The sequence below is a fragment of the Pelobates fuscus genome, chromosome 13 (assembly GCF_036172605.1).
Source record: "Pelobates fuscus isolate aPelFus1 chromosome 13, aPelFus1.pri, whole genome shotgun sequence".
NCBI classification, from domain to species: Eukaryota; Metazoa; Chordata; class Amphibia; order Anura; family Pelobatidae; genus Pelobates; species Pelobates fuscus.
Window position 1 is genome coordinate 53,135,087 of NC_086329.1, and position 20,827 is coordinate 53,155,913.

The 20,827-nt window shown below is 43.4% G+C and overlaps 1 protein-coding gene across 2 annotated transcripts in view; it reads left to right on the forward strand.

Moving 5' to 3' along the window:
• The window catches only part of CCNK (cyclin K), a 32,184-nt gene that overhangs the window by 1,822 nt on the left and 9,535 nt on the right, over positions 1 to 20,827 (forward strand). Inside the window, exons 3-7 of one of the 2 annotated variants that reach the window (XM_063439747.1) lie at positions 3,138 to 3,219; positions 5,986 to 6,135; positions 10,187 to 10,292; positions 10,378 to 10,435; positions 15,651 to 15,820. In XM_063439747.1, coding sequence (XP_063295817.1) covers positions 3,138 to 3,219; positions 5,986 to 6,135; positions 10,187 to 10,292; positions 10,378 to 10,435; positions 15,651 to 15,820 — 566 coding nt within the window. The remainder of the gene's footprint in view (positions 1 to 3,137; positions 3,220 to 5,985; positions 6,136 to 10,186; positions 10,293 to 10,377; positions 10,436 to 15,650; positions 15,821 to 20,827) is intronic. The other variant, XM_063439748.1, reaches the window with a different exon arrangement.

The following is a 20,827-nucleotide window of genomic DNA, read 5'->3' on the forward strand; positions in this document are numbered from 1 at the left end:
CGACACGGAAGCACTGCCTGCCACCACCGGACCACCAGGGATGGCTGTGTCCCTCCCCCCCCACTTCATTAAAGGGAAGGAGGGGGGGGGATACTGACACACAGCACCCCTACCCCCTCCCAGAAGTACCCTTACCCCCCCAGCACCACCCCTATCTCCCAGCAGCACCCTACCCCCACAGCACCACCCCAGCACCCTACCCCCCCAGAACAGTACCCCTACCACCCCCAGAACAGTACCCCTACCACCCCCAGAACAGTACCCCTACCACCCCCAGAACAGTACCCCTACCACCCCCAGAACAGTACCCCTACCACCCCCAGAACAGTACCCCTACCACCCCCAGAACAGTACCCCTACCACCCCCAGAACAGTACCCCTACCACCCCCAGAACAGTACCCCTACCACCCCCAGAACAGTACCCCTACCACCCCCAGAACAGTACCCCTACCACCCCAGAACAGTACCCCTACCACCCCAGCAGTACCCCTACCACCCCAGCAGTACCCCTACCACCCCAGCAGTACCCCTACCACCCCAGCAGTACCCCTACCACCCCAGCAGTACCCCTACCACCCCAGCAGTACCCCTACCACCCCAGCAGTACCCCTACCACCCCAGCAGTACCCCTACCACCCCAGCAGTACCCCCCACACACGCACCCCCCACACACGCACCCCCCCACACACGCACACACGCACCCCCCCACACACGCACACACGCACCCCCCCACACACGCACACACGCACCCCCCCACACACGCACCCCCCCACACACTCACACACGCCCCCCCCACACACGCCCCCCCCCACACACGCCCCCCCCCACACGCACACACGCCCCCCCCACACGCACACACGCCCCCCCCACACGCACACACGCCCCCCCCACACGCACACACGCCCCCCCCCACACACGCCCCCCCCCACACACACACGCCCCCCCCACACACACACGCCCCCCCCCACACACACACGCCCCCCCCACACACACACGCCCCCCCCACACGCACACGCCCCCCCCACACGCACACGCCCCCCCCACACGCACACACGCCCCCCCCCCACGCACACACGCCCCCCCCCACACACACACGCCCCCCCCCACACACGCCCCCCCCACACACACACGCCCCCCCCACACACACACGCCCCCCCCACACACACGCCCCCCCACACACGCCCCCCCCACACACGCCCCCCCCACACACACACGCCCCCCCCACACACACACGCCCCCCCCCACACACACGCCCCCCCCCACACACACGCCCCCCCCCCACACACACGCCCCCCCCCACACACACGCCCCCCCCACACACACGCCCCCCCCACACACACGCCCCCCCCACACACCCCCCCCCACACACACGCCCCCCCCACACACACACACACGCCCCCCCCATACACACACACACACGCCCCCCCCCATACACACACGCCCCCCCATACACACACGCCCCCCCCCATACACACACGCCCCCCCCCATACACACACGCCCCCCCCCATACACACACGCCCCCCCATACACACACACACGCCCCCCCATACACACACACGCCCCCCCCATACACACACACACACGCCCCCCCATACACACACACACACACACGCCCCCCCCATACACACACACACACACACGCCCCCCCCATACACACACACACACACACGCCCCCCCCATACACACACACACACACACGCCCCCCCCCATACACACACACACACACACGCCCCCCCCATACACACACACACACACACGCCCCCCCCATACACACACACACACACACGCCCCCCCCATACACACACACACACACACACACACACGCCCCCCCCATACACACACACACACACACACACGCCCCCCCCCATACACACACACACACACACGCCCCCCCCCATACACACACACACACACACGCCCCCCCCCCATACACACACGCAATTGCCGTGTTGGCACTTTAAGGAAAAAAAAGTTGACATGTATTGCGGTTTGGGCACTCGGGCTCAAAAAGGTTCGCCATCACTGCTTTAACCCCTTAAGGACACATGACATGTGTGACATGTCATAATTCCCTTTTATTCCAGAAGTTTGGTCCTTAAGGGGTTAAGCCAGTACGGTCACATCTAGGGTATTTATTGTTCATGGGGTGTGGTTTGTTTGTTTTTTTTTTGTTTTTTTTTTGCAAAGAAAGTTTTTTACCATATCCTCCCAATGCTGTGAAGCAGAAAGTGTAGCATGAAGCTATCTCTGCAGTGACTGCAGAATGGTCCATTGCTGTTACGGTGTCATAGATTACTCATTGCTCATATCTTTTGTACAGTTTGAAGAGCTCTTAAAGAACTTTAGGGTTTGTTTTGGTACAAAAGTGTATCTGTGAATTTGGTGAAACCATGCTGTACGGGGCCTTTCAGAATGCAAAATTCAAACATTTACTGTATGTATGTATTTGTCCTGAAATTGGTACCTGAATGCTTCAAATATGGGCCCGGTTTTAAAAATCCAAACTATTTGCACCCTTGCACCACTAGTAGACAGTGGGCAAATTTTAAACCAAAAAAACCTTATCACGTTAATTGTAGCTCATTCTCTACAATGGATGTAAAATAACTAGTTCCTTGTGCCCCAATCTGTTGGCATTGGGTGGGTGACTTTACATGAACTATTTGGGGGGAGGGGAGATCATTGCCCACCCCATTCCCACATTGATTGAGTGGGGGTAAGTGCTACTTATTAAACAGGAGTGGGGGGGACACAGTGTCCCTCTCTACTTATAGGTAGTGAGTGAGGGTTCCAATTAAAATACAATACATAATGTCCCACCGACACTCATGTTTGTGTGCACTATTTGAGTTTTTGTGTGGAGGTTTTTGCTTTGCACTATTTTGTGTACTTTGCCTTTTTATTTTTAAGTGCTCTTTCAGGATTGGCTGCATCTGTTTCTTTCTAAATATCTGTCAACCATTATGCTTCCTGAGAATCTTGGGATGCATAGTCCTTCAGAGTTCATGTGGCAACAATTGGCCATCGCTAATCTATTTTATGTAAATTTAAATTACAATGCTGCGCAGTCGGCATATAGGCCACTATGTTCACCCATATGAAAATAACAACTATATTCTTTAACCGATTTAACAGACATTATGACACTCTTGCTACAGGGATCATATATTTTCATCGATTCTACATGTTTCATTCTTTCAAACAATTTGCTAGATATGTAAGTATAATTTCAAGTTTAAATTATTCTTTGTACTTTTTCATTATGAATATAATATGCACATATACTTGTACAAAAAAATTGACTGCACTGCTAAGGTAAATATTAATGGAAAACTTGATGCACCATAACCAATGCAGCTCACTGTAGAGGTTATGGTGCCAGCCAAGGACAAAGTAGTTTACTGTAGTTGCTTTTGACTCTGCAGCTTACCCTATTATTAGGTCATTTTATGGTGTGTATTGCTAGTTTTGGTTAAAATGTGATCTATATTTTGTTTTTTGTATCTCTTACTAAAGCGTGTTAGAATTCTTAGCAAGCTGGGCATTGTGAGAACTTTTTTTTTTTTTTTTTCTCCTTGTTCTTATAATTTAGAGGTTATGAATGACTTAAAACTTGAACTTTCTATATAATATTTCACAGCTACTAATATCGCTATGTTACTGTTGCATACTTGGTCTGGCGCACTTAAAGTTAAAGGGTTACACAGTAACTCCCTAACTTGTTCTTCTATTACGTAAGCGGCACAGTTGACACAAATTGCTATGTGGCACTCTCCCCCGGACGAAAGAAAATTGGTAGAAATAGAATCGCTACTGATGGGCGCAGATTAACCCCAATTCACAATTTGGGTCCCAAAAGAAGATAGACCTATGGTACGCGCCACCTGCCTGACAATTTTTAACTCTTTTAGAATATGGGATTCATATGGGCTAAAATATGGCTTTGTTGTTCCCCTCCCCCTTCATGCCATACCTACGGAACAGAGCATTCAGCCCCGGAATGGCAGCCAGGGATTTCGGGAATTTAGAAAGGGCTGGGCTTCAGAGGATACACCACTTATACCAGGGGATTGAACTTATAACCTTCAAAGAGCTCAAACAAGGACGACACCTTACTCAGCAGATTTCTTTAGGTACCTCCAGGTTAGGGATTTTGCTAAGCAACCCCGTATAAAAGAGGCAGCTATGAGAACAATGACGTTCTTTGAAAGAATATGCATTTCAGACAACAAACCTACGGGTCTTATAACACTGCTTTATGGCCACCTGTGTTTGGAGACAGTGGAATTGGCATGACTTACATTGAACAATGCGAACAAGACCTGGGGGAGGTATTGGATGGAGTGGCAAGAGATATGGGAAGCAAGCAACACGTCCTCCGTATGCATCACCCTGCAGGAACACTCATTTAAGACTATGTTCTGCTGGTACACTACCCCAGTAAAATTATATAGGATGTGCAAATCTACCACTGATGTCTGCTGGAGGGGATGTGGAGCCAAGGGGAAATATATCCATATGATTCTGGAGGGCTGTTGAAAACATATTGTTCTCCAGAATGCCGGACCTAGACCCATGGGTATATCTACTGAATAGGTCCATCAATGGTTAGAGCTGAAGGGAACAAACATTCATACACAAAATTACATTAGCTGCAAGACGGGCTATAGCATACACATGGCTAAAACTGCCCCATATAGCGAGCGTGATAGCTAAAATCAAAGATTCATTTGATGGATGACCTAACGGCCAAGGTGAGGGGAAATACTAAGGCATTTCAAATCTGTGGGAGCAATGGGACAGCAGCCCTCTGGGCCCCTAGAGAACATGTTCTCCCTCCGGGTCCCCCTCCCTCTCGTTCCTCTGCGCGCCCGGCCTTTTCGTCGTCTTTGTCCCCCCCACCCCGAGCCTCCTTTCAAAACTGTATTCCTCTCCTTTCTTCTCTACCCTTCTTAAGCCCTCTTCTACAGGGAACAAGCTCAGATTTAAGCAATCTTACTCGCAGCTCATGTAACGCTCATTATTAATACTTGGATAAATGTCGCTGTCCTACTATGATGCTGCAATCTATGCGAAAAGATTCAAACTTACTTTATGTCTAACAGTCATTTAGGTCCACACGTCCAATAGGCCAAGACTGAGCGTTGGTATTGTACGATAGCATGGGATAAGCATGCTAGTGTTATTTGTGATGTACGCTCACTGCACAATATAACAGAAAAATGACTTGCAGTACAAGACCCCAGCGAGATTAAGAGAAATGTTAAAAGTAGACCAATGTCTCAGATTTATGCCATTGTAACTTTAGCAGAGGTTATTAAAAAGTACTTTTCGTTTAGTATACATCGATGTTAATGTTAAAAATAGTGCACCTAGATCATGCCACGACAGTATACCTGTATTATGATGTAATATACGATTTGCCTGATACAAATGTTTTATTGCCTGTATTATCATTGCGGTGGTGACTATAGCTTGACTGTTATTTTTCATGCACAACAAAAATAAAGCATTTAAAAAAAAAAAGTGTTACACAGTGCCATACGAAATATAGCTTGTTGTTGTTGTAGTAGTAGTAGTAGTAGTGCCTTCCCTGGTTGCATCATAAGATTTAAGTAGTCATTAAAAAAAGGCCCTATCAGCACGTAAAGCCTAGACTGTCTGCAGCTGTTCAGCTAACAAAGAATTCAGCGTTAGTCTGAGGATCTTTGCACTTTACCACACAAATGAGCTAATCTGGTGAATGAACATGCTTTTTAACAAGGTAGGTATTTTTTCTTTTTTCGGATTCATTTTCAGTATTCTTCCTATCAATAATCCTCCAACTCAAAGGGCATGTTTACAACCCTGCAAATAGTTGACCCTTGTTAGAATATATGAGAGCTGCCCAAGGTCAGCTGGTTACAAGTCGATTAAAAGTAGCAGTCTATTTTAGCAAGAAAGAAAAAAGTTGAATGCTGTTCTAAAATGTCAGTGTTTTTAGGTTACAGGTGCTTGTTGCCTTTTCTTGGCTGGTAAAGTGGAAGAAACTCCCAAGAAATGCAAAGATATTATAAAGACTGCCCGAAGCTTATTGAATGATGTACAGTTTGGTCAATTTGGAGATGATCCAAAGGTAACAGTTGAAATCATGGTATGATCTATAATTTATTCAAAAAGAAATATTTTCGGCTATTCAAAGTGCATGTTTTGATTCCCGAGTAGACTTTGTGTCTCAGCACTACCTAACAGAAGTTAGTTATACGTCTGTCCCAGATATTCTACTTCTTACCAAGGCTCATAATTTGTAATCTTCTTTTTAAATTTATTTTGTTTATTTGCAAAAGTATAATGGAAACTGGGTGCCCTTTGCCTTCGCAAGTGACATGTGCATGTTAGCTCAGTCATATTCTGTCGCCTGTATTATACCACATTTGCGTGCTCACACTACTGCTGCCAATACAGTGCCAGATGGAGAGGGTAATTTGATTATGGTGGTATTAGGATGTGTGGGCCATCCCTTGGTACTTGGCTCCCATGGTATATACAGGAACACTATAGGCACTCAGACCACTTTGGCTCATTGAAGTGGTCTGGGTACAATGTCCCTGTCCCCTTAACCCTGCAATTGTAATTTCTGTGAAATGAGGATGTGAAGCAAAACCCCATAGGAAAGCTATGCAGCATTAGTGCCGCCCCAGAGCCGAGTGACATCGCCACTTGGATGAGGTAAGTGCGGAAAGGCTATTTTAACCCTGACTGCTGGGGGGGAGGGAGGGATATGCAAGGGGGCTATAGAACTAGGAATACAGATTTGTATTCCTAGCACTACACTATCACTTTGAACAGACTCTTTATGTTACTTTGGCCTACTCCCAAGAAAATTTTGAAGAGTATTATTGACTAACATAGGGAGGGAGTAGCAATATGAAAAACTAGTGTTATTGTGGTGGCAAAATTCATGTCTAGCCAGTAGCTTTGGTTCTAATGTTGTGAGCCAAGAATATAGTGCAGACTAGGGTATAATTCTGTTTACACTGAGATCAGCCATACCAAACCACAGGGGATCGGTCATCTTACAGGCAACTGTAGTCTTGGCTTCATCCGCATAAAATATTTTTCATTCTTTAATCTTTGCCTTTTGAAAGTAATATGTCCTAGCAGCCTTTAGAGGAAGCAGTAGGAAGAAAGGGAAGTGATGAAATAACACAGTAATAATTGGCATTATGATCTCTAGATAAGTAAAATGTGTTGGGGGTTTTTTTTTTTTTTTTTTTTAATCCTTTTCTTTTTCCTCATTACGTTTGTACCCAACCTCTCCATGTCGTAATGAGTATTTTCACTTCCACATTATTCCATACACACATGCACTTGCATATGCTTTGCAAAGATAGACTTTGAGCACAGTGCTTTTGGCCACTATGAATTTCCACAGCCCTATCTATGCTGTTGATGCTACCAAGGAGCTTGTCCATGCTCTAGTAATTTCCCGCATGGATTACTGTAACCCTCTCCTGATTGGTCTCCCCAAAAGCCGTACTGCCCTGCTACAGTCTGTAATGAATGCTGCAGCTAGACTGATTTTCCTATCCAGTCGGTCCTCTCACACCTCGCCCCTCTGCCAGTCCTTACATTGGCTCCCTGTATCCTATAGGAGTAAATTCAAAGTGCTAACCCATACATTTAAAGCACTGAACAATTCCAGCCCCTCTTATATCTCTTCACTGATCCAGAGGTATGCCCCTCCTCGTACCCTCCGCTCTGCCCGCGACCACCTCCTGACCGCTGCTCGCACCCGTACAGCCAACTCGCGCTTGCAGGACCTCTCACGGGCGGCTCCTCCCCTTTGGAATAACTTGCCTACTGCCTTCAGACTCTCCCCTAGTCTTCAATCATCAATCCCATCTCTTCAGGAAAGCGTACGGCCTCCCAGAGTAATCTCTCCCTTACATACCTGTCTCTTGCTCTCCTATGGGATAGTGCTTTGCTCTCTCCTCCAGCTCTGCTTCACTCCTACTTGATATTTCCTGTCCTAATGTTTCTAATACCCCACCTCCTATAGACTGTAAGCTCATTTGAGCAGGGTCCTCTTCAACCTATTGTTCCTGTAAGTTTTCTTGTAATTGTCTTATTTATTGTTACATCACCCCTCTCAAAATATTGTAAAGCGCTACGGAATCTGTTGGCGCTATATAAATGGCAATAATAATAATAATTGTCGTTGACAAAAAGCATTACTTCAATCTTTCATAAGCACTATAGCCCGTCATAGTGATTATGATTCCAGGAGTGTCCGGGCCCGGTTCCTCAGTATTGAACGGTTTGCCCACTTTGGTCCCCGGTAGGCTTTGATGCTTATGGCGCTTCGAGTAACCCTTTTTACCGCAATTAAAGGGTCAAACAGAAAAGGCTGTAGAGTTGTGATACAACTAGCACTAACACCCTATCATTGCACTTGTAGGCTAAATGTTTGTGTCAATAATGACAAATTGAAACATTGTTCTGGTGTGTTTTTGTAGTGATTATGGTGCTTGGTGTTCCTTTTATTATTTTGAATATATATATTTTACATGCTCTCCCTGTTATTTCAACAGGCAGATCATGTTTTCACGAATGGCGAGGTTGCCTGTGCTGCTATTCCTCGCAGTGAACAGGGTAATAAGGCACAGTTTGTGCATTACTGGGAGCACCTTTTAGTTCAGAGGAAAGTGTGCCTCCCACTTACCATTATATGCATGTTATGCCTAGTTAAGATACACACTGTCAGGAGTCCAGCAGTTTCTGAATTCCTGAGAGTTTAAGGCTTTTGAACCAACTCTGGCACCTGATTATCAAAGTTAGTTTAAAAGATAATGTTAAAAAACTTGTAGAGCGCACAGACGCAGGGGGAAGGAGGAGCACTGGCTGTTGCCATAGCAACCAGGATCTGTTACCAGTACATGGAAGTGCCAGTCTGTATGATGGTGTCAGCAGCTGAAATGACAGGAAACCATCTCTGGCATTCCAGATGTTTGAGGAGAAGATTTGAATTAACATTGCATTAAAATAAATTAATTGCAGTCCTACAATGCAAATTATGCATACCGACGAAATGTGTATTAGGCGCTCTGTAAACCTTTTATAAACAACTAGACTTTCTATTCTAACTACAGAACCCCTCAAAGCCCAGGGAACAAACTTTCCTAAACACTGCAGTAATAGTTGTACAAGCAGCTTGCACAGAGGTAAACTGCATGTCCCTTTGCTGCCACAATACCTAGTAGCAACTTCCTCGGCATTGTCATAAAGCCGAATTGGGAGAGAAATGAGCAAATTGTTAACAATTCCTTTTAAGCGCATTGTCACTTTGCAGGTTTCTCTTTTTTAAAATTAACCCATTTTTGTCCCTCTGATCAGTGATTTGAAGTGGTCATAGTGCTTGGTGTCTGTATGTAAAGCATTTTTCTATGAAACGCTGCCCATACGGAGTTCAATCCCTTTGTTGCAGACGTAGCTCCACCTCCGGCAGCAACGTGGTGCTGTTATGTTTGGAGTAAGCAAAGTTCTATTTCAATTGCCAAAGTAACTTACCACAATCCATTGGTTAAAAGCATCCCATGTAAGGGCAAACTGCAGCTATCCTGAACAGAGGATGACAAAATGGAGGTGCACTGATACAGCATAAGGAAGAAAAATCTAAATGGAGATACAAGGGGCCTATGGAAACGAGAACCAAAAGAATAAGAAAAGGCAGTTCCTCTTTAAAAGAACTCTAGACACACAGTGCTTTGTGTGTCTGGAGTCTGTGATATTTGTGGCAGTTTATCAAAGTTTCAGTAGAAATCACCCCTTTTCTAGAACTTTTGTTAAAAACACCTTCTCCGTTGTCAGACAGCCAGGGAGGATTTATTTCGCTCTCCTTCTGCACAAATATAACAGAAGCGTCTGTCCCACTAGTCTAGTGCACACTTGCCTTCCCCCTTCTTAATAAACTGTACTACACCTCATTGAGAAGCATTGGAAAGCTGTCTGCACACAGCTCCAACACAGGCTTCTCAAGACTTCCCAAAGAATGAGGAAAGGCTGCAAAAAAAAAACACATGCATGGTTACTTTGGGGGACATCTGCTACATCACAAAAAAATAATTTTAAGCAAAAGAGGCATGGTCTTGTCTTATAAGCCCTATTATAACCCCAATATATTATTTGATCCTTATGTCCTCCAGGAAGAAGTCATGGTCCTAGAGAGGATTCTTCTTCAGACAATCAAATTTGACTTGCAGGTGGAGCACCCCTACCAGTTCCTCCTGAGATACGCTAAGCAGCTGAAAGGTGGGTGCACCAACTGGACTGTAAATATACACATTTGTTGTATTGTACACCACCTGGCAATCTTAACTTTGTTAATCTTTTCCAGGTGACAAGAACAAAATACAGAAGTTGGTGCAAATGGCGTGGACTTTTGTTAATGACAGGTGAGTTTAATATAAAATAAGGCTGTGTGCTGGACCCTGGAGAAATAATTCTAGGAATAGAATGCGCTTAACGCCAGAAGGACTAACATTAGCGCCAAATGCATGCATAGTGTTTCCATGGGTTCGTACAACTGTAATTTCTCTCTTAATTGTCAAGCCTTTTCTTTCATCCCTGTATTGTCAACATTATCCTGTTATATTATTCCCAAACTGAAGTTCATTAAAACCAGTTATTCACACATGCCAATTTCTTCTGATGAGCCTATATAATCCAGATACTGCAATAAAGTACTCCCCCCTCCAAAACTATGCTGCATAAGTATAGCTTTTGCACTATTTCTACAATTCCTAACATTTGCCAACATTCCAGGAAGTATGTGATCAGTATGAGTATAGCTTAATGTGTTTATATTTCTTGATAAACTATAAAATATTAAGCACATTAAAGTGTGACAAGCTAAATAGACAATTGTTTTTCATTCCAACTTAAAGGGTCACTATAGTCACCAGACCAACTTCAGCTTAATATAGTCCATCCCTGCAGGCTTTAGGCTTTTTGCTGTGAATACTGTTGTTTCATAGAAAAGGCAGTGTTTACAGCCTAGGAACCCTTCTAGTGGCCACTCCTCAGACTGCTGCTAGAGGTGCTTCCTGGGTCACTGCTGCACAGTGTTGACTGGCCTGGCTAGGAGTTGGTGTCCCTTAATCCTATAGTGCTCCTGCATCATTACACTGTTTGTATAGGCAAGTGAATAGAAAAGCTGTAATACACTCTGGTAGTATATAGCCTTTGATATGCATACACACGATGTTCACTTATGGCACCTGCCATAAATGTTGATTCATTATGTGCACATAATCCCTTTAACTTTTAGGCCCATGTATGTGTTGTATACATTTCTCTGCACAATTAGATACTTACATTTTAGCTTTCTGTAGCTATTTTTACATCAACACAAGGGAACTCTTGGGCTGTGCTAAAGCTGTTTGATCTACTGAAGTAGAAAAGAAAAAAAAAAGCAAATTAATCCTTTGAAATATACATCTCATATAGTTGTGTAAATGCAGACTGTAAAAGTGTACATCTCATGTTATGCACAATCTATCTAAAATCTGTATTCCATTTCACCGATACACTTTGCCTGAGTGAAAAGTTTCCTGCCACACCTGTTAATGAGTTCTACAGCATGGGCCGGGGTATGCAACCTTCTAGTAGGACTATGCCAAAACCAGACCTTTAAGTCCCTTAGCGTGCCAGACTTTTTTTTTTTATATGTGCGAGTATGTGGATTGTCAGTAATGTATTTGTGGGGACTGTGTGTTGACTGTATGAGGGGGAGGCTTCTTCTGCAGCTCTGTGTACAGTATTTTTTAAAAGTATACACCCCTCTTGACTTTTTACCTATTTTGTGACATTACAGCCTTAAGTTTAATGTTTTACTAATCTGAATTTTATGTAATGGATCAGAACACAATAGTCTAAGTTGGTGAGGTGAAATGAGGAAAAATATATACATAAAACTATTTTTTTTAGAAATGGAAAACTGAAAACTGGCATGTGCGTATGTATTCACCCCCTTTGTTATGAAGCCCATGAAAAGCTCTGGTGCAACCAATTACCTTCAGAAGTCACACAATTAGTGAAATGATGTCCAGCTGTGTGCAATCGAAGTGTCACATGATCTGTCATTACATATACACACCTTTTTTGAAAGGCTCCAGAGCCTGCCACACCTAAGCAAGACGCACCACTAAGCAAATACTGCCATGAAGACCAAGGAACTCTCCAAACAAGTAAGGGGCAATGTTGTTGAAAAGTAAAAGTCAGGGTTAGGTTATGAAAAAAAACAAATATCCAAATCTTTGATCCCCAGGATCACCATCAAATCTATCATAACCAAATGGAAAGAACATGGCACAACAGCAAACCTGAGATGGCAGTCCACTAAAATTCACTTAGTTACTCAGCTGAAAAGAGACTTGCGTCCATCAAGCTCAGCCTTTGTCACATTTGTTTTTTGCTGTTGATCCAAAAGAAGGCAAAAAACCCAGTTTGAAGCACAATTTTGCAACAAGCTAGGAAAAAAATTCCTTCTTGACGCCAGAATGGCAGTCAGATTTATCCTTGGATCAAGCAGTTATTACCCTACATTGAAAGATTATATCCTTGAATATTCTGTTTTTGCAAGTAGGCATTTAGTAGCTGTTTGAACATCTGTATGGACTCTGATAAAACCACTTCTTCAGGCAGAGAATTCCACATCCTGATTGTTCTTACAGTAAAAAAAAAAAACCTTTCCTTTGCCTTAGACGAAATCTTCTTTCTTCCAGTCTAAACGCATGACCTTGTGTCCTATGTAAAGTCCAGTTTTTGAATAGATTTCCACACAATGGTTTGTATTGGCCCCGAATAAATTTGTATAATGTTATCATATCCCCTCTCAGGCGACGTTCTTCTAAACTAAATAGGTTTAAATTTGTTAACCTTTCTTCATAGCTGATATGTTCCATTCCTTTTATTAATTTTGTAGCCCGCCTCTGCACCTTTTTCTAGTGCCATAATATCCTTCTTTAGAACAGGTGTCCAAAATTGCAAAGCATATTCAATATGTGGTCTTACCAGAGATTTATAAAGAGGCAAAATGATATTCTCGTCCTGAGAATGAATGCCCTTTTTCATGCATGACCATACCTTACTGGCCTTGGCCACTTCTGATTGACATTGCACATTGTTGCATAGTTTGTTGTCTATAACAATTCCCAAGTCCTTTTCGTGTGTTGTTATCCCTAATTCGCTTCCATTACGGGTATACGTTGCTTGTGCTTCTTTACGCCGAAGTGCATAAATTTGCATTTTTTAACATTAAATTTCACCTGCCATTTGAGTGCCCAGTCCCCCACTCTATCTAAATCCCTCTGCAGCAAAGTAATATCTTGCTCACATTGTATTACTTTAGAGTTTTGTGTCCTCTGCAAACACTGAAACATGACTTTCAATGCGGTCTTCAAGATTATTTATAAAAATGTTAAATAGAAGGGGTCCCAGAACATACCCCTGAGGGACACCACTTGCCACCTCTGTCCAGCTTACAATTTACCATTAATGACAACTCTTTGTACTCTGTTTTTAAGCCAATGTTCTACCCAAGAACAAGCATTTTCATCTAGACAGATTTCCTTGAGTTTGAACACTAATCTATTGTGTGGAACTGTATTAAATTCCTTGGCAAAATCCAAATAGATCACATCCACTGCAACACCCTGATCTATACTTCTACTTACTTCTTTGTAGAACGCAATCAAGTTAGTTTGACATGACCTGTGCTGATTTTTGCTGATGACATGTTCTTCTCAAGGAATTCTTGAATATTCCCACTTAATATCCCTCACGGACTGGGCAAGGAGGGCATTAATCAGAGAGGCATCACAGAGACCTAGGGTAACCCTGGAGGAGCTGCAGAGTTCCACAGCAGAGACTGGAGTATCTGTACATAGGACGACAATAAGCCGTACGCTCCATAGAGTTGGGCTTTATGGCAGAGTGGCCAGAAGAAAACCATTACTTTCAGGAAAAAACAAAATGGCACGTTTTGAGTTTGCGAAAAGGCATGTGGGAGACTCCCAAAATGTATGGAAGAAGGTGCTCTGGTCTGATGAGACTAAAATGGAACTTTTCGGTCATCAAAGAAAATGCCATGTCTGGCGCAAACCCATCACATCACCCAAAGAACACCATCCCCTCAGTGAAACTTGGTGGTGGCAGCATCATGCTGTGGGGATGTTTTTCAGCAGCCGGGACTGGGAAACTGGTCACTGTTGAGGGAAAGATGGATGGTGCTAAATGCAGGGATTTTTTTGAGCAAAACCTGTACCACTCTGTGTGTGTGATCTGAGGCTAGAAGGGAGGGTCACCTTACAGTAGGACAATGACCCCAAACACACTGCTAAAGGAACACTTGAGTGGTTTAAGGGGAAACCTGTAAATGTGTTGGAATGGCCTAGGCAAAGCCCAGACCTCAATCCAATAGAAAATCTGTGGTCAGACTCAAAGGTTGCTGTTCACAAGCGCAAACCATCCAACTTGAAGGAGCTGGAGCAGTTTTGCAAGGAGGAATGGGCAAAAATCCCAGTGGTAAAATGTGGTAGACTTATCCAAAGCGACTTGGAGCTGTAATTGCCGCAATTGGTGGCTCTACAAAGTATTGACTTTAGGGGGTTGAATAGTTATGCACATTTACTTTTTCTGTTATTTTGTCATGTTTGTTTGCTTCACAATAAAAAAAAAAACTAGATATGGTATATCTAGCAGTGTGAGTGGCTTCCCTGGAGTCCAGTGGGAACTGGGCTGGACAGGTACAGGTCATGGTCAGGAGCTGTGATAGGTGCAGCTGGCTGCTCTACTCCAGTGTGGATTCCCATTTACAAGTGCTGGAAGGTAGTGATCTGAGATCACTTCTTCTAAGTGCTGCAATGCGTAAATTGAACATGGTTCCTCACTACCTCTTTGCACTAGCAGACATGTGAAGTTCCACTGGGACTCCTGATAGGCCAGAGTCTGTTTGGCTCTGGCAGTCTTAAGTGCCGCGTAAAAGCCCCTCGAGTGCCATAGGTTGTTGACCCCGAGCATAGACCATTATGCAGTCCTCCTGCATCTTGACATAACAGGCTACGGCTTATAAAGTGCTGGCTTGTGAAGTACAGAGACCGTCAAGCGGGCAGTGAAGCCAGAATGTTGGTGTCGTGGATGATTGCCCTAACTCGGGTATCCCCAAGCATGGTTCGTCCCTTTACAGTGTGCGTGTTATTAAGGTGTGAACAGGGGTGGGTGTTATAGTTTAACACTCACAGAACAGTGGAATAGTGGCACTTTACTGGAGGTAAGTAATTTTAACTTTTGGTTAATCATCATTGCATTATAAAAATGTTATCTATATGGTAAATGATATTAAGGGCGTGTTTGGTTTCCGCTCAAGTGAACCGATCATGAGATTACAGATGTTTGGTTTTAACTTTTATCTGAAAGTGCAGTAAGCTTTGCTATATTTTTTTTTTTATTATTCCCACCACTTCTATTATATCTTCCATAGTTGAGAAATGACAGTGTACAAGCATGTATTTGTGTGTCAATTCATCCAATGCTGATACTATAAAAATGTAATAAATGTTTGTAATTTAATGAGCCTTGTTCTGACTAAGCCTCTCACCCCCCTGGTAGCTTGTGCACCACCCTGTCTCTGCAGTGGGAGCCTGAGATTATAGCTGTGGCTGTCATGTACTTGGCTGGACGCTTGTGCAAGTTTGAAATTCAGGAGTGGACCTCAAAGCCTATGTACAGAAGGTGGTGGGAACAGTTTGTCCAGGATGTTCCTGTTGATGTACTTGAAGGTAAATTGCATATTCCACTTCACTTGAAGTAAGGAGAAAGCCTTATAATGACAATGGTGAGCCTAGAGTACTCATGAGCTCCTGTGCCTGTTATATTGCCATTATTTCTGAAACCCTAATTTACTTGCTGCATGATGGGGCAATTTATGTACTAAAGTATCAAAAGTTAATAAGGGGAATAGAAGATTTTACTTGTGTAGACCGGCTAGAGAACTTGTTTACTTTAGTAAATGTCTCGGAGGGAAGATTACATAGTACAAAGGACATGAGCGCACCCGTTTGGGAAAATGGTTATTTACAGTAAGAATTAAAATGTGGAATACTGTACCTGAATCAGTTTTTATACAATTAAGTACAGGATTTCCTAAAAGGACACTCTAGATCAGGCTTCCCCAAACTCTGCCCCCCACCCCCAGATGTTGCTGAACTACAACTCCCATGATTCTATGAATGAAAGGCTTAGAATCATGGGAGTTGTAGTTCAGCAATATCTGGAGGGCCAGAGTTTGGGGAACTGTCTATAGGTTGATTTAGGTTACCTGAAATCAGGGATGGAAAGTCACCAGGTTGTACAAATATGCAGGGGGTAACCCTAATTAGTTAAGTAGACAAAAGAAAAAAAATACTAATCCACTGGCTCACATACCCAAAAAATGGGTGTTGTGCCGGGAAAAAGTAGTACAACCCTTTGAAAGTTTGTGCTAAACAGTTAAAGAAAAATATTTATTAATTGAGCTAAAACCACTTAGTCTCCTACTAAATAGAACCTAGAGTAGGATCGGCTCAATAGCCAATAGTACAGCTGCAGGTAACTGTCAGATCCAAAAGAGACAGGGGTACTAAAGGGAAGGTATACTCCTAATATGTGCCTCTCTTAAGCACTAAGAAAAGGAGGGAAGTAAATACAATCCCTATATGTCACATATCCAGGTTACCTAATCTCTCTATCAGTACACCATACTAACAACTAATAGCTGTCTACATAGGATCCCTATTTACCTCAGCATAGCCAAATGCTAATGCCTACCGTTACTGCTAGGTCTAATGAGGGACTAAAAACAATTCCATAGTGCTACCACCCACAACCCCAGTGCATGGTCAAAAAAGAAATCAAAATAAAATAAAAGCAAAAGAAAAGCCCGACGCGCGTTTCAGCGTATCTAGACGCCGTCGTCGGGGGCAAAATGCAGAGACACCACAGACATACATCCCTCCCCTTAAATAGCTAGTACATACTTAGGTAAACTGATATCAGCTGATTCCCATATCGAGGACGCCGCTCGGCACTGGTCCGGACGGAGCCCCGCCCAGCTGTCAAAATTATACTGACCAATCCGTTGCTTTGTGACCCACGTGGTCGATATGTCATTACTGGGTCACATGAGTGGAGAAGGAGAGGGGCGGAACATAGCCGCTATAACTCCTCCTTCATTATATACGCCCCTCTTGGTACGTTGATAAATCATCACTATTTGGGCAGGGATTACTCCTCATCATCTGGCGATACCTGGAGTACTGCCAGGGCATCGCTCAATGAGCGGGGCATCCTCGTCCCAACAGTGTAATATCGACTAGAGGATAAATTGCATTAATGTGTGCATTAGTGGTCAGGGGAATTAAATCCCACAAGCAGGGAGGGAGAGGGGCGGGATACAACCGCTATAGCTCCTCCTCCATTGCACGTCACTCATTACGTCGATAAATCGTCATGAGATGGGCGGGGACTACTCCTATCCGTCTAACAATGTCTAGCAGAATACTGGGACGTCACTCAATGGGCAAAGTGGCTAGTAATACAGTCCCATTGATACGAAATCAACTGAGAGGATAACTTCATTAATATGTGTGTTAATAATCAAAACTGAGAGAGAAAATAAATAAATAAATCTCTCACTTATTCAGTATTTGTACATATCGCCATAGTGGATCCACGATCTTATATAAAGATATTATAAAGTCCTTCAGGGAAATGGGAGTAAGGTACAGCGGCCAATAAAGCGGCACATAATACGGGTAATCAGCTGCATAGTACATAGCTTACATAGTTAAACAGGGATTTAGATATACATGTAAGGGAATGTGCCATGTGGTTAAATGATCCCTAAATAATAAACACTAACAAAAGAAAAAAGATTAGAGTTAAAGCTACAAAAATAATAATTCATAATTTAGCATTTAAAAACCCACGTTAATTACTAAATATGGATCGTTGATTAAATAAAAGGGGTATATGAAAATCCCTCATTAAGACCGTTCGGTGATAAGGTTTGGAGTTTAAAGATCCAGTATGCCTCCCTCTGGCGAAGTTTAATGTCCCAACCGCCTTTCCGTGGGGGCTGAGGGATATGTTCAATCCCTGTGAAGCGTATTCCCTCTGAGGAATGGTTATGAAAGAGATGTAAGTGTCTCGATATGGGAGTTTCTAAGCGTCTTCTTACTGAATAACGTGCTCCCTAATTCTAAGTTTGAATAGTCGAAAGGTCTTACCCACGTACATCAGGCCGCAAGAACATGTGAGTAGATAAATCACCCCAGTGGTTCGGCAATTAATGAATGTACGGAGATTGAATGTCTCTGAGTTAGTGCTATTAGTGAATATTCTGGAGTTCTTATTGATATAGGGGCAAGCACTGCAGTGGCCACATCGATATGTGCCAATAGGTAGGTAATTCCTAAAGGGTCCTGGTGTAGGTGGCGGGAAAAAGTGACTAGGGACAAGCAAATCTTTCGCCCCCTACGAGCTGTTATAGATGGGTATGTGGGCACTACATCTTTAGGATGTTTATCCGAAGATATGATGGACCAATATTTCTTAAAGATTCCCATCATCTTTGCCCAACCTGCGTCAAATGTTCCTATACACCTTATTGTGTGACCCTGTTATCATCAATGAGGGTTTGGCGCTCTGTTGACAGGGCTCTCGCGTGTGCTCTTTTAAGTACCCTATTGGGATACCCTTTTTCCCTAAATGACAATCTCAAAGTTCTTGCTTTAGATTTAAAGTCATCTAGGGATGAACAGTTGCGCCGTAACCTTAAATACTGGCCAATCGGAATTCCAGCTTTTAGTGGAGTAGGATGATGACTAGACCAGTCTAAAAGACTGTTTGTAGCTGTCTTTTTGCGAAAGAGGGTAGTGTGTATCTTATTTGACATCCCGATTTCTAGAGACACATCGAGGAAGCATAGCTTAGAGCCCCCTATCTCACTTGTAAACCACAGGTTTAGAGTATTATCATTGAGGGCTATAACAAACTCCCCAAATTGTTCTAAGGTACCCATCCAGACAATAAGGATGTCATCAATGTACCTTTTCCAGTAAAGGACAGTCCATATACTGTTTGAGATTGGGGTCCTCCCTGATAATTCTCTCCCACCAGCCCAAGTGTAGATTTGCATACGATGGTGCACATGGTGTCCCCATGGCTGTTCCCCTCATTTGTTGGTAAAGTTTCCCATTAAAGAGGAATATGTTATGGGTCAAGACAAATCTCAATAGGTCTGATATAAAACCAATATACCTCTCAGGTAATTTGGGATTCAATGAGAGAAATAATCTACAATGTTCAATTCCTAGCTCATGGGGAATTGAGCTATACAGTGCCTCCACATCCAGGCTACACAATTTAGCATGATTAGGGAGCTCGGTCTCGGTTAAGAACCCGAGTAGCTGTTTAGTGTCCCTGACATGTGAGGGTAGCTCTTGTACCATCGGAGATAGAATCTTATCCAGAAAGACGCTTACATTTTGAGTAAGGTTGCCACACCCAGTATAATTTTGACAGCTGGGCGGGGCTCCGTCCGGACCAGTGCCGAGCGGCGTCCTCGATATGGGAATCAGCTGATATCAGTTTACCTAAGTATGTACTAGCTATTTAAGGGGAGGGATGTATGTCTGTGGTGTCTCTGCATTTTGCCCCTGACGACGGCGTCTAGATACGCTGAAACGCGCGTCGGGCTTTTCTTTTGCTTTTATTTTATTTTGATTTCTTTTTTGACCATGCACTGGGGTTGTGGGTGGTAGCACTATGGAATTGTTTTTAGTCCCTCATTAGACCTAGCAGTAACGGTAGGCATTAGCATTTGGCTATGCTGAGGTAAATAGGGATCCTATGTAGACAGCTATTAGTTGTTAGTATGGTGTACTGATAGAGAGATTAGGTAACCTGGATATGTGACATATAGGGATTGTATTTACTTCCCTCCTTTTCTTAGTGCTTAAGAGAGGCACATATTAGGAGTATACCTTCCCTTTAGTACCCCTGTCTCTTTTGGATCTGACCGTTACCTGCAGCTGTACTATTGGCTATTGAGCCGATCCTACTCTAGGTTCTATTTAGTAGGAGACTAAGTGGTTTTAGCTCAATTAATAAATATTTTTCTTTTAACTGTTTAGCACAAACTTTCAAAGGGTTGTACTACTTTTTCCCGGCACAACACCCATTTTTTGGGTATGTGAGCCAGTGGATTAGTATTTTTTTTCTTTTGTCTACAGAGTTTGGGGAAGCCTGCTCTAGATGCTATAATCACTTAATCTAATTTAAAGCGGCTTACGTTGCCTGGAATTTTCTGGCCCCATACGTTTTTTGCACAGTTAGCAAAGTAATTAGGAGCGAATGAGTCACTAGCCACCTGTAGAACATCCAAACTTGGAGTTATGGCAGAGGTAGAATTTTATACTCCTTAGCCATACCAATACATACATACAGCTATGATCAGGTGCAATACGTTGTGTTCACCTAATGCTCCGCTAGAGCATAGAGGCTCCGGGCTGCTGGAATACCTTATGATTTTTTTTAATTGTTCAAAAAAATAGTGCAATATTGACTGTAGTTGTGGTATTGAGGGATTCCAGACACTATAACATTAATTGAGATGAAGTGTCTAGAGTGCCTAATTTCAAACGTTTATTTTTTTATTATATATAAATAGAATATTCAAGTATATCCTATATGTGGGGTTACAACTTTTTGAACCAAACCAAAAAAAGTATTACTGGCACAATATC